Source organism: Musa acuminata, chromosome BXJ2-8 (genome assembly GCF_036884655.1).
Source record: "Musa acuminata AAA Group cultivar baxijiao chromosome BXJ2-8, Cavendish_Baxijiao_AAA, whole genome shotgun sequence".
NCBI lineage: Eukaryota > Viridiplantae > Streptophyta > Magnoliopsida > Zingiberales > Musaceae > Musa > Musa acuminata.
In genome coordinates this window covers 46,204,571-46,231,403 of record NC_088345.1, presented here as the reverse complement: position 1 = coordinate 46,231,403, position 26,833 = coordinate 46,204,571, and the positions used below count along the sequence as shown (strand labels likewise).

General features: G+C 36.2%; 3 protein-coding genes across 4 annotated transcripts in view; 1 reads left to right on the top strand and 2 right to left on the bottom strand.

The window, feature by feature from the left end:
* Nucleotides 1–2,681: 2,681 nt before the first annotated feature.
* Nucleotides 2,682–20,170, top strand: LOC135619718 (protein FIP1-like). Its single transcript, XM_065121993.1, has 14 exons — nt 2,682–2,920; nt 3,503–3,590; nt 3,762–3,870; nt 6,028–6,077; nt 8,998–9,064; nt 11,397–11,469; nt 14,268–14,323; nt 14,759–14,855; nt 15,719–15,803; nt 16,856–16,918; nt 18,972–19,031; nt 19,445–19,537; nt 19,681–19,743; nt 19,828–20,170. Exons 1-14 carry the CDS (start codon nt 2,811–2,813, stop codon nt 19,936–19,938), a joined length of 1,125 nt encoding a protein of 374 aa, XP_064978065.1. The 5' UTR covers nt 2,682–2,810; the 3' UTR covers nt 19,939–20,170.
* A 440-nt stretch (nt 20,171–20,610) lies between these two features.
* LOC103995283 (probable GTP diphosphokinase RSH2, chloroplastic) lies at nt 20,611–24,850 on the bottom strand. The gene is made up of 6 exons (XM_009415837.3): nt 23,766–24,850; nt 23,441–23,626; nt 21,889–22,349; nt 21,603–21,761; nt 21,187–21,541; nt 20,611–21,108 (listed from the first exon to the last, which is right to left on the bottom strand). The coding sequence occupies exons 1-6, from the start codon at nt 24,516–24,518 to the stop codon at nt 20,830–20,832; spliced, it is 2,193 nt and encodes a 730-aa protein (XP_009414112.2). The 5' UTR covers nt 24,519–24,850; the 3' UTR covers nt 20,611–20,829.
* Nucleotides 24,851–26,322: 1,472 nt separating this feature from the next.
* Nucleotides 26,323–26,833, bottom strand: part of LOC135619716 (isoleucine--tRNA ligase, chloroplastic/mitochondrial-like) — a 29,143-nt gene continuing 28,632 nt past the window's right edge. For both annotated transcript variants that reach the window (XM_065121986.1, XM_065121988.1), the window contains one exon: nt 26,323–26,788. In XM_065121986.1, coding sequence (XP_064978058.1) covers nt 26,546–26,788 — 243 coding nt within the window. In that variant the 3' untranslated portion in view covers nt 26,323–26,545. The remainder of the gene's footprint in view (nt 26,789–26,833) is intronic.

Sequence of the window (26,833 nt, the reverse complement as noted above, 5' to 3'; positions counted from 1 at the left end):
CACAAGTTTCTTGCAGCAACGCAAGTAATATGATGAATTGAACTTGGCCCTTGTTTGCACCGAACAAGAAGTAAGGCAGTATACATCTTTGACAAGATAATATTATTGATACCTTACTATTACTATCGTATAGCTAACATGATTTCATCCTCGGATGTTACAATCATACTCACTACCCTATCATATCTTTCAAATTCGATGTAATATAATTACACCAAATGTCGAAGAAGACATATAATCATTTGCGGTATTAAATAATGATTTTAAATACAACAGTCTAAAACTCTCATCCATAAAAAGACCCATTAGTTCTCGGAATGATTTCGAGTACATTCCACCCATATAAATTTAATATTCAGTCGATACTATTAACTTGAAAGTTAACTTAAGTTTTAGCTTAAAGAGACTTTGTCGGACGTCTCTAACATAGTTTTGTCGAGTTTGACATATATTTTAAATTGGGTAGACTCAAAATCTCTTAGTCTGACATCAGACAATACGGAATAAGATTTTAGTTGATTCTAAAACAATATCATAATCGGATAATCTTTTAACAATTTTTTTTCCAAATTAGGTTACACAAATTTATTGAGAGCATGAGAGAATAAAATCTTTATAATAAAAAAAAGACTTAAATATCTTTGAATTTATTTTTAAATTGAACTAGTCGAATATCTGGGCCTAATTTTTTCGATCTGATGTTTAGGTTTTATGGCTATGATTTTTATGGTGGTTTATAATGTAAAATAGAGAAGAACACTTGACTTATTGGAAATATGCTATATATTGATTATATTTGATTGGATGTAACGAAAAGAGCAGTAAGATCGAGCACAAGTATCGATTAAATATGAGAAATTGATTTGAAGATTATTCTACAATGGCTAAGTTTATTATTATATTTTCTCTTTTATTATCAGAAATAATGTCTATTTCATCATTATAATCCTCGTTGCCATCTAAAATTTATGATATCAACTATAGTGCATCCTCACATAAGGCTTTATATATTATAAAATTTCTTTCGTCAATTTTCTTCCATAAATTAGGAGAGCTTCATAAGCTTTATATGGATCGAAGAAATCTCATATTCAATTGTGATCATGAACGTCTATTATTCCTTGTGATTGTCCATGGTCTTTTGCTCTGACATATTATATGTAAGTATTTATTATGATATGTACATAATACACATATAGTGAAAAAATAATAATATAACCAATCGTGGATATCTTAACGTTACGTGGTTGACACCCTGACATCATGTGATCGATGCCTTATCAACATATCCTGATATTCCGATGTCCTACTGTGGCAAACTTGACGTTACTCTCTTGAATGTTATCGATGATTATCGTACGTTTTACCTATTTAATACAACACGATTCCAACAGGATAAAGAGAAATGAATAATCATATTTGACATCAACATGTATCTTTAAGTGTAATGGCTCCGAAGCTCTACTATAAAAGACCATCTTAGGTTTCTTCTTCAACAAATAAGAATTCATAGGCACTTTATGTATTTGGATCTAAAAGGCTTGATATTTAGTCAATATATCATTTCCTAAATTAACTTAAGCATTTTGTTAGATCGTCACGGTTTTGCAGAGTTTGGCATTTCCTAGCACAAATCATAAACATACGTGACATAGAATCTAAGTTGGCTTTGAATCAAAATTTTAGTTCGATAATCAAAATCTGACTTAACACGAGGAATATAAATATAAATTTTCTAATAAATATAATAAATAAAAATTTAAATTTAAATATTAATGAATAATATTTTTCATAATACATTTTAAATTCTCGTTAATATGTTTTTCAAACATAAATATTATTTCATATGTTTACATGAACGATGGTTATGTAAGTTCTTTAAATTCTTTCAGAACTTTTAAGATATTTGCCAATTTTTTTTAAGAAAAAGAGAACGTATACCACTAAAAAATCTATTCACTAAAAAGAAAAACATTAATAATGCTCCCAAAATTAGTTTTCCTAACTTTAGCCAACTCAAGAATTGAAAAAGCTATATGTCCATACCCTCCTAAAATTTACAAAAATTCAAAAATATTCTTGAAATATCATTTACATTCTTCTAAAGCCATTCACAAAATATTTAAAATACCACATATATATATATATATATATATATATATATATATATATATATATATTCAACAAATGCGCATATACTAATAAAAAATAAGACACATGAAAGAATTTGGAGACTCTGTCATGTCAATTTCAACTACATAGGTATATACTTGAGATTATACTCTTTACGAGCTACACGGAATTATGTTTCTATTCAAATAAATCGACCTCTAATTACAAACTACTGAAGGAAAAATCCTATTAGGGAAACAATAAACAGCATTGTTAGTGTCAGAATTAGTGATCGATCCACATCAAAAAGTCAAATCGATGAGAAACATCACATGAAAATTACTCTAACATTCAAGACAACAAGAATTGAAGTGGGGACTATACCTTCATTAGCATTCAGTTCAGTGCGATGTGAAACACAACGAATAAATGATGATATGGGAGAAGACAGTGGAAACAAATCGAGGGATGGGTGGAAATTGGGCCTTTTCGAGAAATCGGCCCGGCCCAGACTAAGCCCAAACTTGGCCTATTTACGAGACGGAGAACCTGAGTCGGGCAATTGGGCAGAGAGGTCGCCGATGAGCCGAATTGCGTCTTCTAACTGTTACACCCACGCACGCTCTCCTCCATCGCAGCTGATCGCAGCGACAGGGGAGAGGAAATGATCGGGAAGGTCGCGCGTAAGGATTAGGCAGATGCGGGAAGACCGCAATCGGAACTTTGGAATCGGGCGAACTATCGCGATGGCGCACGAAAGACCCTCTTCCTCCCCGTCCGCTTCTCTCACCGCTGAAGAGAACAACCTGTAAGCGTTCCCCGATTCCTTTCCGCATTTCTTTCGTAGAAACCCTACCTCCCTCGATCGGGGTTTGTCGTCCCTGCCGGTTTGTAGGATTGGAGCCGAGGGGTTTTCTTGGGTTCATGAAGATTAGGGAGAAAATTTTCGGGTCTTCCCCGTAAAAATTTGACATTGGTGTATCGGGATTTCTTTCGGTAGCTAGTGAGTTGGTGAATAGCTACCTGATGACGAACTGCTGACGCAACTGGCCTGTTAAGTTGTTTAATGTCGTTGATTTGGAATCTTGCATTTCTTCCCCTTGTTTTGGGTCTAAGCTTGTGGCTTTGACACCCCTCCCATGCATTAGCAAGGGTGATGTAGTGCAGATGATGATGCGATTGAGGTTCACGGAGTATGGAACCACTCTTGGCTTTTATTTTCCCCCTTCTCGAATGATGTCAATTACTTGATCCTTATTATGGTTATATTTCAAGATTGCTCCATTTTGCGTGATTGGAGACAACGGGACATTTCTGAGTATCATTTGTTTCAAGAATTTCTTTTGTATCTTATAGCTGTTATAGCTCAATTTTTTAATGTGTCATGTAGGTTTCTTGACATACTTCATGAAGCTCCATTATCCGGTCATCGGCAGCCTCGAGGCATCTTTGGTAGCGTCCTATATTGTGTCGTATTGGTAATTATTCTACTTAATGATTCACCTATTTGATAATCTTTTTTTCTTTAAAGCTGGTGTGCTTATGTGTTTCTTAATGGCTTCTTCCTCACAGAGCATCTTGTCTTGTTTCTTCTTAAAGTTTTTGAAATGGGAAGTTAGGTACTTAAAAGTTCATTTTATCATTTCCAGGCAGGATATGCTGTTGTAGCTGCAGCAGCTCCATGGATATTTCTTCTAGTACCAAAATTAGTTCCAACACTGCTCTGTAGTTGCAATGTCCTCCTTTTGATAATTACAGGTTTGGTATTTGATTCTTTTAATTATGTTTGTTCCTTCCTTACGTTGTCAAATCTGTTCATCTAGTTAACCTGAATCACTTTGTGTTCCTGTCCATTCTGTATTATCTTGTGTCTGAGATTGATCTTTAACGTATTTTGTTTACTCTTTGTTTCTACTTTTCTTTTACCCAGCTGTCTCTGTGCTTAGGATTTATTATCAATAATATAGATTTGCATGCTCTTACATTTTCTATCTTTCTATAATCATATTGTACATGATCCCACTTTTATTATCTGTCTACATTCATGTAATAGGTGGAATTGAAACTTCAATATTTAAAATGATTTTTTAAAGAGAAATGGCGTAGAATGCTTTTAACAAATTTTTATTGGTTCATTGGTTGCAATTGCCCAATCATTTTCCACCATGAAAATTCTTAATAACCTTGCCTGTGGCATGGGCGAGAAATATAATGTCACTGGACTCTAAGAAGATGCCATATAAAGTTTAATAGATAGACTCAAATAGGTGCACATGTTTATTAGAATATGATTGTGTGACCTTTTGTCTAATATTCCACAAATAATCTCATTCCTCTCAGCCCCATTTCTGATGACAGTTGGAAAGGAGAGAGGACCAAAGAGAAGAAAATAAAGCTCACAACTCAAATAGATACATTAGATGTCATCACCTAGAGGAGTCTAACTAGATGTTCAGGCCTTGGGAGCTAACCGCACTAGGAAATCCACGAAAGAGATACATAGTTTATATGAAAAGGAGAAGGCATGTCCAAAGGAATGTGTTTAAAATTACTTGATGCCTTCAAGGCTTACAAGCTTTTTTAAAGTTGTAGTATTGGAAGTCCAGGGTTCTTAATTTCGATGTGTACCGCCTGGTACGGGCGATATGTACCGGTCTGAGAGGATATCGGTACGCCAACCGTCATCTACTAGGCAGTACTAGCGTTTTGACTGATACTGAGGCATACCGATTGGTACAACTTCGGATTTCGACCGTTACCAAGGCATTCCGATCAGTACGCCCTGGTATGATAGGTGAAGGTATTTTTAAGGTTTTAGGGTGTACCATTGATATGCCCTAGCGTACCAACAGTATATACCGGTACGTACCATACCGAGTAGAGCTTGGTACACCGATATGGGCCGGTATTCAAAACCCTGATTGGAACAACCCTTTGAGTGTAGGTTATTATTGAAACATCTTTATTTTTAAGATTTATGATAAAAGAAGACATTATTTTCAAGTGATAAATTGATAATTTCCCTCGTAAACATCTTAGAATCAATTTGGATTCAGTCCTAAAATTTTGGTTCATTGGAAACTAGCAGACTCATGAGATTATGAGAACACTTTGACTTCTTTTGATTTAATGTTTGGTGACATAAATAGCGACACTCTTGTGTCAATCTCCCTTGGCTGAGAAAGACATTATCTGATCCTAACTGTTATTCTCACCACGGTAAAGGAGTGAGAGATCAACAATATTGAAAGCATTTGAGATGCCATAATTGTTAGGCAGAGGAATCTTATATACATTCATTATCAATATGTTGAAGGACTTTGGAAGGACCATTGAGAATTAACAAATTCTGCAGAGAAACAAGTTATTTTAGGGCATCTTTTGATTTTCAAGTAGCTTTTGATAATTCTGAAAATGACTTTTCTTACAGAGCTTGTTCATGATGTCAAATTGAATTTAAACCTCCTCCGCTAGGAACCTTGATGGATCTGGGTACATAGACCAAGGGCATTTTTTATTTAACATGTTGGTTATGATGTCGAATTGAAAGTCAAATATCTGGTAATGCTGCTACATACAATCTTCTGCTAGGAACCATGGTGGACTTGGCTACATAGATAACAAAGCATCTTTTGTTAAGCACAATGATCTTTAACAGGTAGAATTGCCTCTATAGGTATATAGACTTGTCATTCATCTCTTGTTTAATACATTGATAATATTTGCATTTACCATAAAGCAGATTTGCAAACTAGTGATCTTGTGGATCTAAAATTTGTGCATATTTGCAATACTTTGCAATTAATTTTTAATAATTGGAAATAAAATTCTCTAAAAGGTTCTATGTTTGTGATTTCTGAATAGTATACTTTCTTGGACTCATTATATTCATGGTCGATTTTTGACATGCTACAGGCATATTTCAACAGTATTGGGTTTACCAGGTTAGAAAAGTGCGCTTGCAGGTACATCTAGTTGCTTATTATATTTTCTATCCAAAATTTCCACTTTCTCTTTACCGCTGTGAATAATTTCTTACGTTGTTATAGCTAGAAATGGATATTAAATTTTAAATCTTTTCAAGATTAACAATTTAAATAGTTTATGTGGTTTTAAACCTAATGAAATTTGAAGATTGATTAGAGTCCAAAATTCAAAACTGAGTTAACTTAGATTAGGCTGTCTAAATACGTTAGACTTAAATTTATCATTTTTTCTGTAATTTTTGTATTTATTTTATGGATTTTTCGAGCTTTAATCTGAGTGTTAGATTTTTTATTTTCTAGGTTTTTTTGGAATTATTTTTCGTTAAAATACCATGCAACAATCTTTCAACAGATTATGTAATTTTTTGGTGATTTTTAGCGGTTTAAGTAACTAGTTAATTGTTATCCAAAAGAAACAGATCAGATTTTGTAAATTTGATAAGTCAACAAATCAACAAAAATCAGTTGAACATATTAAAAATAGGAGTCTAGCTAGAATCTCGGGTAATGTATGATATATGCTATTCTTTTAGTGAAACTTTTGATTTTCTCTGTGGCAAAGAACAAGGTTATCTTCTTTCCTTGTGTGATCTACTCTTCCTTTTGATCATCATCTCCTCTACTACGGTCTCCTATCTCTCTCGCCCTTGCTCTTGTTTATTCTACCTGTTCCATCCATGCATGCATCAGTTTGGTATCATATATACCACCAACATATTCTGCCTTAATGTTACATCCCTATAAGATATTAAAGTGGCATTATGAGAAACTTAAATGTTTGTTTATGATCAAGGATTTTAATTTCGAATGATATCTCCCGTACTGGGCGGTATGTACCGGTCCGTTAGCTACCGGGTGATATTAGCTTGGCTGCGGCAAGAGAAGAAGAAGCATTGAGGGAGAAGAAGAGGAAGAATCGAGCGAATCTTGACGCTTCCCGATCCAGCACCGCCCTCCCTCGATGATCTCGATCCAGGAGGTAATGGAGAGGTGGCAACTCGGCTTCTTCTTCTCCAAAGGCCGGAGACGTTTGCGGCCTTCGATGTCTTTACTGAGCGCCGTAGGTGAGGAGAAGACAACATCTTCTCCTCATCTGATGCGACAAGGAGAAGAAAAGGAGGCAACATACGCCTCCTTTTTCTTTTTTTTTATATATTTATATATATTTTTATATATTGATTATATATACACACACCGAGCGGTACACCCTAGTATATCACTCGATACGCTCGTACCGTACCATATCGATCAAATTTCGAAACGTCGGTACAGTACGAAATTATGAACCTTGGTTATGACAAACAGGAGTAGGACTTCCATGATTAGAACAGATATAAACTGGAAGTGAAGCAGTGGAAATCAGTGTTTTAGGCCATGGGGTATTCAAATTGTAAAACATAAAGGTCCTGTAAGACCTTTGTCTACTGAGGCGACATGAAGAAAATTAAGGAAAAGTTGTAGCGAATGCTAAGAGACCTACGACAACTTGTGAAAGAGATTGAAGAAATCAAAAAAAAATGTGAAGAGTGTAAGATTGAGAAGAAGCAATTGTGGTAGAATCGACACCACTCATTCTGCCACAATTTTGATGTTGTCGTTTGTCTTGCTTACTGATGCTTTCAATTTTAAGTTGCCTATGCTCACTACCCAAAGAGGATGATGGTGATGAGGGTTTAGGCAGTTGAACGCATGTTGTCAGATAGGCAACCATGGGGAATGAGCCTGTCTAATAGTTCAGGCACTAGGTGGTAGCCCAGGTGTCACCAGGTGACAATTTTAAGGAAGGCTATTTTCAGTTTTTTTGTACACAAATACTATTACTGAATAATTAGCATTTCAAGATACCATGAGTCTGTGACTTCTGTTGAAGGAACATTAAAACGTTCAAGAAAATGTTTGAAAACATAATACATGTTGCAAAGCAAATAGACTCCAAGAAAGAACATACTGTTGTTACATATCAGATAAAGAATATATAGATGAATATATCATGCACATATGTACATCTCATATCATACATGAATACTAATTATAGATACAACTCTTTTGGTTCTATAAATGTCACATGTATATTTCATAGGTCTAGGTGAGCATATATTAGATGTCCTGACTCCTGAGGTCTATTTATTGCCTAGGTAATCATCAGTCACAACACTCACCGAGTATCCTCGTAATGTTCCTTGTGCCCATTCCTACCTGAAGCCTTTGCTTGTATCTCTTCCCTCTCCACCACCTCTTGTTGTCCCTCCACAAGACTGTTCCCATTCATTCTGCGACTGTTGCTGTGCTGAGATTCCCAATCTGAGCAGCTTGGCAACCAACTCAACCTAGCTTCGAGTCAGAACTGAACCATCTCAGGGTTTTGATGTTGGTTGGGATGGAATGTAAGCAAACACTAGATTAGGTTTATGTGGAACTCTAACCTGGTGAGCTTAAACTGAATATCATGTTCCATACTATTTTGGGATTGGTTGCGAGAAATATTTTGGAATGTCAGATTAAATTTCAGAAATTTAAATCTGCAAGTAAAAGTTAAGGTTATCAACAACTTGAAAATTAATTTAACATGTTTTTTCTGCCAAAGTTTATCATATCTGGAAATCTTCTGCTGGTATTAAGAACTCGGAAGTCATCTGATAAATTTCAAGTAATTGTTAGAAATAAGTTTTTGATGATAGATTGATCAATTGTCTGTTTGAATCTATACATAGTTTTAAAATTTTTTCCCTTAAATTTGCCTACCTACTTGATGTGCTTCAGCAAAAGCTTCTCTTGAGTAATCTGAATAAAAGAGTACATTTACAAACATTTAGGAACTTATAGTTGTTTTTTCTAGTTCTTCAAAGTTGTCCTATCAGAATTCAGAAGCATCTAATAGCATAATTATCCATGTATTCAGGGTTATTACTCTTTCAGCCAAAGACTGAAGCATATTGCTCGACTTCCATTTGCTACCATTACCTATGGTATGTGTTCCTATTAGCTCGTTATATGGTTGAATGATTAAGAAATCTGTCATCTTGGTTTCATTAAACATATATAGGTGTAATATAGTGAACTGCATACTTCAAATAAATCTGATGGTAGACAGTGAATTTTATGAAGGTTGCACCTAATCTAATTAGGAACAAAGTGGGATCCTCTCCCTTTGTCTGAAGAGATATAGACTTTTATAAGGAGGCTTGCAAGAACCTATACTTGGAAGTATCTTGTATAATATTAGTCTCTTAGACTGTTATACATTATGATTAGTATTTGGGATTGTCTTCATGGATTTTTTATTGCCGTTGAGCCTTGTACAAGGTAATATTTCTGGTTAAATAAAGATTATTTAAATTCCGTTACATTGTTTCTGATAAAGCTTTCTTAGGTCTTGGTTTCTTATTACTAGAATCATTGATTAACTCAACCTAATATAAGCATAATAACCATGATTTGCAATACCGTACCATACCGCTCGGTACGGGCGGTATGTATCGGTCTGATAGAGGACCGATACAGGCAGTACATTGGTATATCTTAGTGTACCGTGTGTTGGTATGCTCGGTACAGCTCGATACGTACTGTACCGACAGCTGATCAGTACACCGGTATGGTGCAGTATTCAGAACCTTGATAATAACTATAAGTCTCCTTTGAACATGTTGAACTTAGACAATCCTCCCTCATTATATGTTTTCTTGAAGACATATTTAATTGTTCATGAGTGAAAATATATCTTTATCTATTAATTCTAGTAATATAATATATCAGCCTTGACAATTTTGTTTCAACTACAAACTTCTTTTATATATTTTATATCTTAACAACTGAATACATAATTTTATGAATTACTCAACGTTCACACAAAACCCCCAATACCCCTGTACTTCAACCACCTTGCTTTTATTTTATCAACAATATTTTCATCAATTTCTCAATTTTGTTTTATAATATATTCAAGATACCTAAAAGTTTAACGTATAAGAACTTGTTCATCCATCCAAATCCTATACTTAGGTCTCCTTTTATTACTAATATTATTTTTATCCAATCTTACTTCTACTTGTTCTAAAACTTGTATACATAAGTGAGGTCTAAAATCAATATCATCTAAATTTTCATCAATCAAAATGTACATCCACTACCAATTTAAAAAAAGTAAGAACCTAAAATTTTGAGACCCTATAGTTCTATGAAACTTGCTAAACATACTCTATAGTTCTAATTTTAAAGATTTAACTACCATATATATCTTTTATAATTTAAAAATAATTAGTAGATCCAATTTTCTTTTTTGACACCCACTGTAAAAAATATTGAGACACTATCATAATCTTCCAAACTTAAAAACAAATTGACTCTTGAAAATGCTCGTTTTTTTAATTCTATGTTCAGTTACTTATTCTTGAAGTTCCAGAGTGTGACTAATTATTTTAATTCTTCCATGATATATTAGTTTTGATTATATCCATTATTCCTATAAATTGGTACTAAAAAGTTGTTCACTAGGTTGGAATTAATATTTTAAAAAATTAATTATCTTCTTCCCCCATCCCATACTTCTCCCGTCTATTATACCTCTTGGAGACACTACCCTTAAAATAGCTCCATGATAAAAGACCATTTTGCTCAATATCTGAACTGTTTTTTGGATACAAATGACAAAATTTTGAATTTACAATAAATTCTGGGGGTGTTGGCAGCTTGACAGAGTGCTTGTGGGTTGTCTGTGGGAGGGATTTCATTAGCATGTTAAATCTACTGGTAGTGGCTGCAGGAGGGATGTAGAGAATAGGAAGATGAGTTGGGAATAAGTGAACAACAATCTCATATGGAAAAGGGTGTTTCCCTTTTGTTGGGTTGGGTTGGGGCTTTGTATCACCATTGGTTCTGGTCAAAATTTAAATGTTTTACCTAGTACAATCAAGTCTCAATATTTTTGTGAGAAACTAGGTAGAATATATATCTGTTTGGGCTTAGTTGATAAATAAGGTCTGATAGGATTATGTTTTATAAGTTAAAATTCACTGTTATCGATAAATAATATTAGCTCAAGATTAAGACATGAGAATAAGTGCAAAGTTGAGTAGACATTTCTCTCCTTTCTGCTGATGTAAAAATTTATCTCAGCTTTTGCGAGAAGACAATTCCCCGTATAGGAAAATGTTGTTTGATTTTCTTTTTTGATTATAAACTTCTTCACCTGATTGACTTGATTTATGAAGTAACAAAATTGACCTGACTGAAAATCTTGTTTCTTTGATGAAGTCTTAGGTCTGTCATCTGGTTATTGATCTTCTGTTGTTTGTGGTGTAGGAAGTGCACTGATGCTGCTTGTATTAGTTTGGCAACCGTATATACACATATTATCTATATCAACATTGTTGAGGTAAAACTACTTTTGAGCTTCTCTATAACTTACTGTTGGCTATCTAATTGTAGACTTGTTACTTATTTCATCCAATTTTGCATGTAGCTCTGTTTTTAGACTTGTTACTTGCTTTTAGCCATTTACTTCTGGACTTTCTATTTTAAGCCCTAACATAGAACTATAGCATAAAGAAAAGTTGTGTGCAAAATCTTTGTTTCTACAGAAATTTCATTGACTCAAAATTTTTTAATATAGATATACCATAGTGTCTTCAAATTCAAAACCTATTTGTTAAGCATCAATAAATTGGATATTAAGCATCAAATTCCAATTCTAAAGAAGAATACTAAGCATAAATAACTTGAATTATGACTACAGACACTAAAAGAATGAGTTTGAGTAGTCCGTTGCTAGCTTGATCTTCTTTGGATGAAAAATCAAATCATGTATAATTTTTGCTACTCAAGGATATTAACTAAATGATAAGCCTTGGCATTGTGGTAATGCTATTCATTTGAAGTTTGAGTAACTAGGGTTTAGACATGGAAATAACCTCTCTGCTTATAAGAGTAAGATTAGCATGCATTAATTCTCTCTCGACCTCCTATTGGCGCTTGTCTTGCATAATGTGCTTGTCCTTTTACACGAGTATTTTATTAGAAGATCATTACAATTCTCCCATAGGTTACCATAATTTTTCACCATCAAAATGAAGATTATGATGAAAACATAATAAGAAAGAAGTAATTGCAAATTAAAATTGAAGGTGGTTTGAATGCTCTGTGGTTAATGAATGCACAGTATAAATGCTCAAATAATAGCCTATTCACAAAGAACAGGAAATTTTACTGTTCATCTACCTAATTAGGCTCCCTTTCTGTTGACCAAAGGGTGACTTTTGTAGGATTTTTATATTGTTTGGTTGCACAGTGTTACCATGAAATCATCTAGTTAATCAAACCATTCTAGCCCATTCTGCAGCTCAGTAGGTCAACCAGACTTTTACCCAGGTTCAACTACAAATTAGTCATCTCGTTAGGTTCACGGTTAGTTTGCTCCAACAAAAACAAAATTGATTAAATACTTGAAACTTCTACACTTGCAAAAAGATTATGCTTTAGGAACATTGCTATCTTTGTTTGGTTTATGATTCTTGTTAAATAAGACTTGATATGCTCATCATTTCATTCACTATATATTTGTTACCAAAACCTACTATAAGAACATTATGGTTAAATATACCAATATTCTTGATTTTGGAAGCTCTGTATTGGAAATAAATGATGTCTTAGGGCCCTTAAAATGGTATCACATATAACCAGTAATGAAACCTGATCATGAAGAATCAGTGATTGCAAAAGGCGCTCGGGCGCTCGCCTAGGCGCTCGGGTGAGGCGAGGCGAGGCCCGAGCGCCCCGCTAATGTCCCAGGCGGCGCGCTTCAAACAGGCGCCGCCTAGGCGCTCGCCCGAGCCCAGGCGCTGGGCGCTTCGGGCGAGCGCCTAGGTAAACCAAGGCGACCGAACCAGCATTTTAGGTCTGGTTCGGCCCTGGTTCGGTTGTTAGTTGGTTCAATCGAACCAACTAAACCGATATAATCCCAACCCTAACCCTAACCCTAACCCAACACTAACCTGCTGCCGCTCTCGATCCCGATCCCGATCCCGATCGCGATCTCGTCGCTCGCTGTCGTTGCTCCCGCTGCCGCTGCTCGCCGCTGTCGCTGCTTGCGCCTCCCGCGAGCCCTCCCGCTGCTCGCGTCTCCTGCGAGCCTTCCCGCTGCTCGCGCCTCCCTCGAGCTCTCCCGCTGCTCGCGCCTCCCGCGAGCCCTCTCGCCTCCTGCAAGCCCTCCCGCGAGCCTTCCCACTGCTCGCGCCTCCCTCGAGGCCTCCCGCTACTCGCGCCTTCCGCTCCCTTTCCCTTTCCCGCTGCCGCTGCTGTTGCTGCTGCCGCTGCCGCCGCTCGCCGTTGCTGCTGCTGCCGCTGCCGCCGCTCGCCGTTGCTGCTGCCGCCGCTTGCCGCTGCTTCCTCGTTTCTCCATCAGGCTCAGTATACTCTTAATATTAAGTTTATTTGAATTTTGAAATGATTAATTTTCTGTTAATAGATTAATAATATATTATTTTGATTTTAATGTTATTAATTTTTATTTATTTAAAATTATTAATTATATTATATATTTTTATATTTTAGCTCCTCGCTTCGCTCGGGCGAGCGCCTGGGCGAGCACCTAGCGCCTCAGGCGTTTGTGGACCTTAGCGCCTTTTGACGCCTAGCGCTTTTTAAATCACTGTGAAGAATCAGGTTTCTTGTACTAATGATGCATTAAATGGTTTTCAAGATCAGATTACTTGCAGATAGCCATCCTAATTGGTCATCTGGTTCCATTGGAGATGGTGGACATGTTGTTTTAATCTTGTAGCTGTGGCTTTAACATTCTCTCATATCAATATTCTGAAGCAGTTTCTTTCATTACAAATGTTAGAAGAAAAGGATATATGAATATGTTGTTGGGATTTGCTTTTCTCCATGCAATCAACATGACTCAGCCTATTGGTATGTCTTGGTAGGTTTGCTATATTTAAGATAATTATTATTTCAGTAATATAATTAGCCATATGCAATAAAATATCTGCTGCATAATTTCAGACATTATATTAACATGGTTTTTTAAATGTCTTAGTTTTTCAATCTAGTGGTCACAGCTGTGCTCAGCTGTACCATCAGAGCTAGTTTCTATACAAAATTTTCAGAACAGCACAACTGTAATGAACTTATTTTCTAATTGCTTGCAATTTTATATCCTGGAATGTGCAGGATAATCATGATTGTGGAAGTCATCTGTGCTGGATGCTTTATGAGTGTATATATTGGCAAGTGACTGAACTTTGGCTGCTTTGCTCATAAATTTAAAATATTCTGTTCTTGATTAGCCTATTCACATAATACAGAATGCTTTCTGTTATTACACATGTTTAGTCCCACAGTATTTAGATATGTCATGAAATGGTATAAAAATGGCTAATCATTCCAGAGCGCAACTCCTAAACAATTTTTTTTCACAAGTGCCACTCTTGTTGTGAAAGTAGTGAGCACAAATTGTTGGTTAGTGTCATTCCAACTCACAATCAGGGGAATATCATGATCAAATTAACTTTTATTATTAAACAAGTCATCTACAAAAGTTGTGTTCACGTATTGTATTTATATGCCAATAAGGCTTAATGTTATTGCCTTAGTCTTGAACCTGATCATCAAATTCTTTAAGCAATTTTCATTTAAATTTTACAAAAATATTGTTTTTGCAGGGTGCATCCATCAATACAATTCTTTGAATGGTCAACCTGATATATTGAAGTCACTTTACTCTGCGTTGCAACCATCAAGTTCTTTGGAGGATCTCAGGTTCAATTTATACTGGTTGTTACTCTGAGTCATTTCAGATTTAGAAGAAAACTTATTTTGAGTAGCAACCACTTCTTAGTAATGAACATCCTTGTATTGCTTACATGTGCATAAATGCTTTTACAAAAAATTTCTGTCACCATCCATATGCTTAATGCAGATATACTTGTTTAAAGTATGTGCTTTCATGTCAGTTATTATCTCACCTTTATTTCCTAGTAGAAAAACCAGCTTTGCTCACTTTCACTATGTTTCCTCTTACCTAAACCTACTTCTTGCTTTATGAGTGGGAAAATATATTTATGATAATGTGATATCCATCGTTTTTCTTTTAAAGAAATATTCTAGCTGCAGTTTTCTTTAGAATGTTGTTCTTTACATAATTACATCAGAGGAACTTTGTTCTATGTTTCTAAGCACAGGCCAAATCTTATCTACACCTACTAGTATAGTTGGTTTTTAATAGTCCAGCAACTGATTGGTTTATTGACCGGGCAATTCGCTTGGTCTGATCTGAAATTGAGTTTTCTCCTCTCTATCGTTTGTCACCTTCTCGCTGCTGCTAGTCTGCAGTGCCACCTCTCCTCTGCTGCATAGTATGGTTCCTCTGCTGCCACCTTCTCAGCCTCCTTTGTCGCATCTTTGCCTCTCTCTCTCTCTCCTTTGCTTTTCTTGCTTTTGCTGTTCAGATTATGCCATTTAGAGATTATTAAAGGAGTCTAATCACTTCAAAATTCAAATTATACTAAAGATGTACTGCTACAAGACTACTATATGCATGTACCTCATATTTTGTTCCAAGCATTTGTTTCATAGAATTCTTTGACATCTCAAGCTCATTTGGATGTTTTTTGGCCTAGTAGATATTATGATGGTGGCCGTCTTTCGGACCAACAAATGGCACTGTTGCAGTACCAGCGGGAAAATCTGCATTATTTGAGTGAGGAGGTACTAAGCAAATGACAATATAATACTTGATTTATAACTACAAGGAAACTTCACAATAATGCCCTGTACGCTTCGATATGATTTTGTTAATTTTAGGTATTGGATTTGTGTAGAATAGGTCTTATGTCATCATTATTTTAGGCTTTGTCTGAAAAAAGATGGATAAGATAAGATAGGCATCTTTTGGAAATCTTAGATGAGTTTAAATTGGAAGAAGATTATATTAAAGTATTTATCATATCCATTGTTAGCAGCAGTTGAATTTAATAGTATATAGATAAAATCTTAAATGTCTTTGATATATGACAATGACATGATGAGTTCTGGATGAAAATGCCTGGTTTGTTTATACCTTGTGGTCTGACTATTATCTTTCTTAGTAATGGACAATTTCTTTCAGCTCCTAGTCTTATGCAAATCCATGGTCTCCTACTCTCTTGTTCTCTGACTCCAATTTCATTGATTACATTATCTATTAGTAATTTATTACTTCAGCTTGCTTGCTTAGATTCATGATGCATGTGCATTAAATTGGAGTATGGTTGTGGTCTACCACATTTCTCCTTTTTATATCAACATTTATAGAAATTACTTCTGAAATACACAGATAGTTTATGTAAATCTTTGAATATAAGATTTTATTTGGAAGATGCAACAAATTAATCTGATTTTGCGCATTTATTGTTGCTTCTAATTATCAAATTTGTAATTCACAGGATGTAAATTTTGTATTTAGTTTTGCCCATTACCAATATAAAGATAACATAGAAGCTTCTTGAAATAAATTAATTTGTTCACCTAGCAGGTATACAAGTTGTTGAGGCTACACAGTTATGTTTATTGAGAAAATTAGTGAAATAGAAAATAGCCACTGACAATTAAAATCATATTGCCAGCTACTACATTTTGTAGATGCATGAAGTGATTATAGGAATTCAAAAAATGAAAGGGAGATGGTGGAAGCCTAGCAAATGAATAACACTTACTAAATCATGTTCATGTTAATTTATCTTACTGCTTGTAATTTCTCCATTCAAGCATCTTCCTTGCAGGTTCTCCGTTTACAAGAATGCTTAAGCAAATATCAACGATCTGATGATGGAAGTACCCCCCAGGTTATCTGGTCTAATTCTCTTAATTTCCAGTCCTGATTTAGATCAATAGTCATGTTAGGCTTTTTAAACTAGAATAATCAAACCATACATTGGGCAATCTCTGATAATTCTTGTTGCAATAGTGATTGTTGTAGGATATAGTCCAAGATTTACTACTGACCTGTTTAAGAACAGATTGTTTGTAGTTTTCTTCAAGTCTTATTTGATAGCAATAGTTTGGCGATACATTTTTTGTAGTATTCTACTGCATCATCCTTCATTTTTGCTGTCAATTGTTTTATTGCCTGCTCATGACAATTTAGTTATCCAAATCCCTTGTCTTTTCTCAAACTAATAGGATTTTTATATTCGTCTCAGATAGTGAAGCAAGCACCATAAGGAAATCAATAGAAATTAAGAGGATTTTTTTCTAAAATTATCGTGTTCAAGACTAAGTTTTGAGATTTCAGAATTCCTTCCTGTTCATATGTAATGGTGCACTTAAACCTCTGGAACAGTTCAAATGTTCTATTTGTTTAATCTGAACATAAAAATGGAATCAACATATTGTTCCAAGCTTGTGAATTAAGAGGAATTTTTTCTAAAAATAATGTGTTCAAGACTAAGTTTTGAGATTTCAGAATTCCTTCCTGTTCATATGTAATGGTGCACTTAAACCTCTGGAACAGTTCAAATGTTCTATTTGTTTAATCTGAACACAAAATGGAATCAACATATTGTTCCAACTTCCAAGCTTGTGAATTAAGAGGAATTTTTTATAAAAATATTGTGTTCAAGACTAAGTTTTGAGATTTCAGAATTCCTTCCTGTTCATATGTAATGGTGCACTTAAACCTCTGGAACAGTTCAAATGTTCTATTTGTTTAATCTGAACATAAAATGGAATCAACATATTCTTCCAAGCTTGTGAATTAATTGTCTTAATTGCAATTAATTTGTGCTAAAATTCCTGCAGTTTGGGACTTTTAGCTCGACAAAAAATGCAATGATTTAACATTTTTAAATTCAAATTCTATGAGTGTTTCCACTGTTGATTTAGTTCAGGCGACTGATAACTGAACCAAGACTTTTCCATCAGACACAATAAATTGGACATTCGTGATGAATGGTGATTTTTTTTTTCTTAAACCAATGGAATAGGGAAACTTTAGTTATTTCATGTGTGATCATCAGCAAGCCCCTGACTTCTTTTCTCAACCTTGGATTCAAACTTTCTTTTTTTTCTTTAAATATAATGAATGAGGTAAATTTTCTAGTAAAAAGGTCTACACAAGAGGTCAGTATCATAATATCAGTCAAGAGCTCAGTCAATCAAGGATACCTCTTATATAATATAGAGATGTTAGAAAGTAGATCTCGAGATGCATCCATGTGTCTGACATTAACTTCCCCTTGAGCTGTACGACTGTTTCCTCTCATTAATTTTTTTCCTTTACTTAAGGGTGTTTGAGACTTTCAATATTTATGATGCTATTCTATTGAATTAATGGTAACATGCTAGTTGATTTTACTAGGTTGTGTTAAAGTTGAGATATTGCAAACACCAATTGGGTTACCTGCTCAAAGCATTTCTTCAAGTTCTCACTGATGATGTACATAAAGAGAGTTCTGTACATGCCCACTAAACATTGTCAGTGCTAGCAGTTATTTTGTATGCATGATAGTTTATGGTGGAGCAAATAAGGTCTCTAGATTCCCATTGTTTGCTTTGTCCAAGAAAATCTTTTAAAGTAATAAATTAGGAGATGGAAGTGGTCCTTGTAAGTGCATTTTATTGTCCAATTTCACCTTTTCTTCTTTAGTAACATATTTTTTATTACCTTTTAACTTGTGTGCAAGAATTTATCTGCAACATCAGTGATTTCTTAGACATTTTGATACCAGGTGCAGTTGAGAAGTCTTTTGTTCTCTCTCTCTCTCTCTCTCTCTCTCTCTCTCTCTCTCTCTCTCTCTCTAGCCTACAATTCATCCCTTTAAATGCATATACTGGCAAAATTTCAGCTATGTCAGTATATCCTAACCTAACTAGTCTGCTTGTTTAATATATGTACAGGTTGATCTTGCTCATCTATTAGCTTCTCGTGATCAAGAACTCCGAGCATTGACCGCTGAGGTAAAATCATGTCTAAAGTTGCGTGTAGTCAGAAAGGTGTTATTCCTGCTTGTGACATTAATAACCATGGTTATTAATCCATCTCTTAGCATTTAAGCTAAGACCAGATGTGTCTTGAAAATGTCATTTATCTTTAAAATAGGCATGCAAATGAAGAAACTTTATTTTTTCTTGATAATATGCTGGCTCATACATGCTTTTAAGTTCCCTGTGCATTAATTGTTCCTGGCCTGTCAGAACCCTGTTTACTGTATCATACACAGTTTTTTGTGCATGAATTAATATATATTGTCAACTATTAATCACAATGCCTTTTAGTGGTTTTTTTAGCTGTAATTGTTTAGATAGTTAGGAAATCAGTTCGTCATTCACTATGCATCTATGATTTGACTTATACTCTATTAGCATTGCAGATGAACCAAGTGCACTCTGAACTTCGCCTTGCTCGTAGCTTAATTGCTGAGAGAGACTCTGAAGTCCAACACATGCGTGCAACAAACAACCAGGTTTGCTAATTGATCATGCCATCAAAACACAGCTGTGCTTCTACTTAGAATTATCTATCAAGTTCAGAAGTTTCTGGGTCCAGAATATTAGGAGGAAAGAATATTGAAATGATATTGTTTGACTTGTAATGAGCCTACTGCAGTACGTCGAAGAGAACGAGAGACTGAGAGCTATTCTAGGAGAATGGAGTGCTCGGGCAGCCAAGGTCCGCTAATTGATATAGTAGCATCTCCTTTAACGGACACCATTATTTTGAAACTTGCAACTCACAGTTAGTTATCTGCTGCAGCTTGAGCGAGCGCTTGAGGCAGAACGCATGTCGATTGTGGAATTGCAGAAGAGCATAGCAGAGCTGCGAAGCAAACCACCCAATCAGTTGGCCGATGAGCATCAAGAATAATTGCTGCATATGTGGGAACTTGCTCTCTAGTAGAAACAAGCTACTGAGCGGTCTGATCTGTACAGCTTACTCGCCTGGAATGCAATTAGTGGAGATATTTTTGTCGATCAGACCAAAGGGTAAAAGAGAGGGGGATATGGCCAAAATGATGAATTGGTTCGAATTTATGGCTTTTTGAGACTTTGTTAGTTGACCCTTGTTAATATAAAGCGAAGATATATTGATTGTTGTACTACAGGGTTTCATTCTTTCTTTTGTTTTTTTGGTCTTCAGGTATGGATTTTACTATAAGAAAAGTTTCAATGCTTATATAACGAGATTCAAACTCAACCACTAAACTAAACTATATACAGAATACGCCAAGGTTTCTGTAGAGACAATATGAACTTAGTGTTAGCTGCCTTCGGGCTATGATGGATGGCTGTTAGCTTTATGCCCGCTTGTATCAGTATAGATGCAACTACGACCTGTCTTTTGGGCCTCACAGCATTTGCTTCCATACCATCAGAGTCTCGAGTTAAACTATAGAGGACGCTAACTTTTCCAGAACTAAGAACAAAGAACGATAGATGCAACGACAGTCTTAGCTTAGTCACGCTGATGATGATCACTAGAAAAGAGCAACATAAGACGATCAAATTGGGAGCAAAGCACCTGTGCGTGTCCAAGATATGAAGGCAAGCAAAATTAATACAAGTGATAATGCCACACGCAAACATTTGTAACAGTATCAACTTATCAATTCCCTTGCAAGTACAAGTCTTCACTGATCCCCTTAACCCAGTTGCCATGATACTGGTAGATATAATTATCGTATTCAATCAGTTGATATTTACAACCAAGTTAATTTATACAATAGATTGAATAACAAACACCGAGCTTTCCGCTTCCTCAACCGTGCCTGCCAGAAAGAGAAAGTCCTCGTTCATACATGCGCTGGATTTCTTCCCTATACTCTGTCAACGACTTGTCGGGAAGGGCCGGGGTCAACTCGACGACATCCCCCATTCTGAGATTCCGACTCGGATCGCTAACTGGCTCATGATTCAGTCTGGGCCTTAATTCTAACTTCACAGGGAAACTGCATGGAGATCCTCTCGAGTTTCCTTCCCCAGCTCTCTCCATCAAGTCGAATACAGTGGAATCTGCTGGAAACTCCTGCACGGACATCTGCAATCACACATAATAGCCACCTTAGTTATCAGCAAGAGACTATTTGCAGACAACAACTAAAAGAAGAAAACTCACCTTCTCATTTTCCAGTATTATGATGTAGACAGGTCCATTATGGCTACACTGCTGTGTGTAGGAATAAGGGCAGTTATCAGAATGAGAAGGAAATTGACATGGTGGCCTGAACAAATTTGTGTGCCCAATTGATCTGCACTGTTCGGACTTCATCGTCTCACATTGCCAGCTGAGAACCCATCTTGCCCATTCGACCATTTGAAGTACAAATGAAGCATGCCTGCAGTTACCTTCTTTGTATCTCCAATGGGCTGCAAATCCATATTCTGCCTGCAAATGCATCTCGTTTGTTCGGATCTGAACTTCCAGAGGAAGCATTTCTTCGCTCAATACAACCGTGTGCAATGATTGATACCTGCAAGCAATGTCAACATCAATTCAAAGAACAATTATATTAAACTTCATCAATAACTTACCCATTAAATTTGGGATGAGTTACGTAGTCCTTGAACCTCCCAATAACTTTGGGCCATAATCGATGCACAATGCTCAATGCCTTGTAGCAATCTTCCTCTTTCTCAACTATTAAACGTAAACCATGAATGTCATGGATTTGATCCATGTTAAGTTTCTTCCTAGAAATAAGCATCACAAGAATCAGACTCAGAAATTACATAAAACTATAGCTACATCAATGAAAGTTTTAAAGGATGTCAACTTCAACTTGCAAAAAATTGGTAAATAAAAATTTGGAAGGCGTACTTTGTCATTTTAGAGTAAATACTATACAAGCTTTTATGCCTTCCGGATAGAACATGATAAGAAACACCTTCATCTACCAGAGCCTTTCCTAACTTCTGCAGTGCAGATGCAACCAGTGCTTCATTTAAGGATTTCAAAAGCTGCAAGGATAAATCTCTGTGCTGTTCTGGATGAAGGTGTTTGAAACACAAAGTCTGTAATTGCTCCTTCCAAGTAGAGATTCCCAATCTACTAGCTAGGGGTGCAAAGATTTCCAGAGTCTCCTTCGCAAATCTCTGTTGTTTGACCATAGGTAATGCTTCCAATGTCATCATGTTATGAAGTCTATCTGCTAGCTTTATAAGCACTGCCCTAGCATCTGCCATTGCAAGGAACATCGTATGCAAGCGATCAGCCTCAACATATTTATTTGCAGTGTTGTTATCACGAGCAAGCTGGCTCAAGTGGCTTAACTTAGAAACCTGAAAAAAATGAGATAAGTCATTTATTATCTTAGCCTTTTTTCTGCTCCGTATGATTCCCTATGGTGACTCTATACACTGCACCAAAATCCACAGAATGGCCTAGATATAAACAGTTCCAAGAATGAAACATGAAAATATTTCTTTCTTATTTCTCAAAGCATATTAAACTGCATAGCGAAATGACTAATAAACATTTTAGACAGTATGATAAGCTCTAAATTTAAATTAAGTTGGATAAACTGAACTAAAGGAACACAACATATTCATCATGACCAGTAGTCTTCATCGAGATATGAACATTAATATTTGATACTGAGCTCAGTGTCACGGAGCTTGACCACCATCGATCACCTTGTTAACAAAAAGCTAACAGTTTTGCTTAATAGATTATTAAAGTGATACCCCATAAAATAGACAACCACGAACACAACATACCATTTTTTTCCCACATGTATCACCTCACATCTCAATATGTGGATCATCAATGTCTGGTTTTCACGCTACCCTTCTTTTGGTACCCAAAATATCATGTTTGATGACAATAATAAGTATATGAACACTTATGTCTCCCCAATCACAAAAGTAGCTTTCTTTCAATAGTCCTATGAGTTATAAATACAAGGAGAATGTCAAATAAGTTTTGGGCTAAAACACGAGACAATAAATTTAAAATAGATGAAAGCTAAATTGTTTCAATGCTTAAACTTATATTATTGCACTTTACTAAGTAACTAGCAAGTAACTTTATCAAAATTTTACCAGGATACTGTTGAAGATTTACAAACATAATTAAGCAAAATGGATGCTGGTTATACAAAGTCAATCATTCTGAAGCTTTGTATATGAATTCTGATAAGCATTTAGCACGTTCATACAAAAAGATTTCAAATTAGAGTAAAGGTAAAAAATAAAACCTCTTTACAATAAAAATTGCATAAGAACAAGCCTTTCTCACACATAAAATAATGATCCAATGTGCTAGAAGATTCTCATAAATTGAAGAATAATTTCAACTCTACAACTAACAAGCACGGTAAGATGGTAAGCCGGAATTAAAAAAAAAACAAAGCACAAGAGAAACACAATACCCCTTCGACCATATCAGCAACCCCAGCTCCAAACATATGAAAAATATGATCATAATCCATAAAAGAATCATCGAGCGTATCATGTAAAAGCCCTGCAGCAACTATCGTACAATTAGCCCCAACGTCGGCCAACAACACTGCTGTCTCGACACAGTGCTGCAGGAAAGGATCTCCACTTGCTCTCATCTATCATAAAGGATAAGAAAACCCAGATCATGTGAGGACTTATTTCTGGTTTTAGAATTCAAACACTCAAATGTCGTGGATTAATTAATCTAGAAAGAATAATAATTTCACTCATCAAATTAAAAAAATTAATGATCACCTGCCCCTTGTGAGCCTTTTCGGCCTCATAAAAAGCCTTGAGGACGATCTCCTCGTGGAAAATCTTATGTCTTGCCTGAGCCCCTGCTAACAATTCTTGGGCGTAGGGCTCACAGGTAGTTTCAGTGTCGATCATACTGTCATCCAAACCAAAAGGCAACTCTTCGACAGAAACTGTGCCACCGTTTGGTGTAGAAAAGCTCGGGGAATCATAAACCAGGCAAGGACTGAGGGCGTTCCGAATGAAACCCTTAAAGAGCCTATCTTTTCCCGTTCTCCAATCGCCTCCCATCCACTCCCGAGGGGTCCTCACCAAAGGCGGGCTTTTGGAAGATCCGCTTCCGCTGCATGTCACCGGGCCCTGGAACACCGACACCGGGCTATGCTCTCGGCCCTTGAACGGCGACGATGAAAGCGAGTAGGAGTACAAGCTTCCAAGATCGTCCGACCTATCGTGTCGGAAAGAGCCGAGTTCGTCGGTGCTGACGAAGCCGGAAGCGGAGACGTGGCGCGAGGCAGCAGCCGCGGGGGCGGTGGACGAGAAGATTCGGGAGAGACCACCAACAATCGGCTTCTGGGAGACGGCGGCTGCGGCCGAGGAGGCGGAAGAGGAGGCGACGGGAGCTGCAGCGCGGGGGTTGAGGTCCAAGTCCGTGGAGGAATGGGAGGCGGTGATCTGGCACGAATGGTGATGGTGTGTCGAGCAGACGCCGCTAGGGGGGCTCGCGTAGAGGGCGATCGCCGGCACTGACATGGTCTCTCCTGAAGCAAACAAATCGACCTATGCCCAAAAAACAAAAAAAAATCGACCTTTCACCCCGATGATGCGTCGAAGAGGAGATCAGAAGCCCTAATTCCAAGGAAATTTAAGCAAACAGATATAAGAAATCCGAGGTCGGTTGGTGGAAGGGCGACGAAGGAAGAAGCTGAGGGCAACGGAACGCTAGAGAGGCTTCAGATCGATATCCTTCGCCGCCCGAGAAGAATCTGGTCGCTCCGGGAGGGCTATTATTATTGGAGCGCTCTTATTCAGCAGCCACCAGTCTAAGGAATGGTGGAATGACCCGATTGGCCTTTGGATGACAACTGTTGGTTTGCATGAATAGAGCTTCCCCTAAATTGAAACAGGCCACAGCATTTTTGAGTCATCTAAACCCAAAAGTAAGTCACACACCCTTTATTAGTTTATTGGAATTTTGCTTTCCTTTCTTTTTTTTTTGCTTGTTCGAATTTGGCCAAATTAATATTGGAATTTTTTTTTTCTTTTGCTTGTTTAGATTTCGCCAAATTAAACATCAAGTTTTGTTGCAGTAAGTGGTGAAGGTTATCGGCTATGATAGTATGCATGCCTAGAATTTGTTGGATCGAGATTTTAAATTTTAAATCTACCTGTTAGATGCATCATTATCATTAAAAAAAATTTATAGATTTCGAACTCTCTAAATAATATTAAAAAATATATAAAATAAGATTTTAAAGTCTTGGTAAACTCATTACTATATTTTAGGATTAATTATAAATTATCCTTTGTAATTAGTTATCTTTTAACATTTTGATGATTTCACTTTTAAAAATTACGTTCGTATTTTTATTATTATATAAATAAAATAACTAGATTTATTTATCCTAATGATATCAATTTTTATTGATAAAAATAAAAAAAAATAATTTTTTTTATATATTTCTAGATGATAGTGATGAACGACGATACTGCTAGGAGCCATGGTGACTGTTATGGAGGATGATTGCAACGACGAGAGATGAAAGTCGCTTTACATCTGTGTTGACGCTAATGCAATGTCGAGCGATCTTTTCGCCGCTCTAACTGCATCGGTGTCAATACAAATACAAATATGCTCTCATCTCTTATCGTCACTTTCCTCATCCATAACAATTCCTCGTGACCCCTAATAACGTCATCATTCGTCATCACCAATTGAAATATTATTAAAATTATATTTTTTATCTTTATTTTCGAACGATGTTAGGATAAATGAACCTAGATATTTCGCTAGCTAACTACATAAAATAATATATAACTAATCCTATATTTTAACTGACCTGGTTGATTGAAATGACATTTGCATCACCATTTGTTATAGCATAATCATAATGGCTTAGCTAAGTCATACAAAGTGGCCTGTGCTTTACCGCTGGAAACCATTGTTGTCGGTCCCCACAAAGCTATGACTCAGCTAAGCCATACAAAGAATTCACATCCATTTCAAGTTTATCATCAAGAAAAGAAGAGAAGAACATATTCTTCTGGACGCTGCTGTAGTTGACGTCTCAACTCGTATGCCAACAAGTGTCTGAACATTCAGGATTCTTCTTATTATTCCAATTCACAATGTGCTCTTCTATCCAACAAAATCTGGGGTTCTATCCAACAATTGGTGCATCGAGCCAGAGCACAAGGCAACAACATGGGGGAAGGAAGGTGTAGCGAGAGGGCAAAAAGCAACAATAACACCCTGATGAAATGGGCAGATGCAGAAGCTGTTAATCTTAGAAGCTATCATTCAAAACTATTATTCAATGCTATCTTGACTTCGATATTCATAAGTCCCAACAATTTTTGTATAAATCATAACTTAATGTATATTGTAGCAATCACAAAATGTGTTTTTTCTTCTCAACTATTCTTACTCGAGTTCACATTCTCAATAAAGAATGAACGATCACCATTTTGGCTTATCAGAACGAGGAAAAATGTGATCGTGGAGTCAGCTCCAAACTCTAGAAACAGAATTAGAAACCTCATCAAGAAGTATCAAATTCTCAACTGACGCCTGCAGCAGCTGGAAGTGGTTGAACATTGATGACGTCATAACAACGCGCACAAAGAGTCGGATGATCTGCAAATGAACCAACTTGAGGTTCATAGTTCCAACATCTCTCGCATTTCATGCCTTCGGCCCGAGAAACTCCAATCCAAATTTCACCACTTCTTTGATCGGTGTAGTTGCCAGCATATGGTATGCTCGTAACCAATTCGGTATTTGGTGAACTTAGAACTTCAACCTGAAGCAGTATATAGATATGCCAGGATGATGTATATAGAAATAA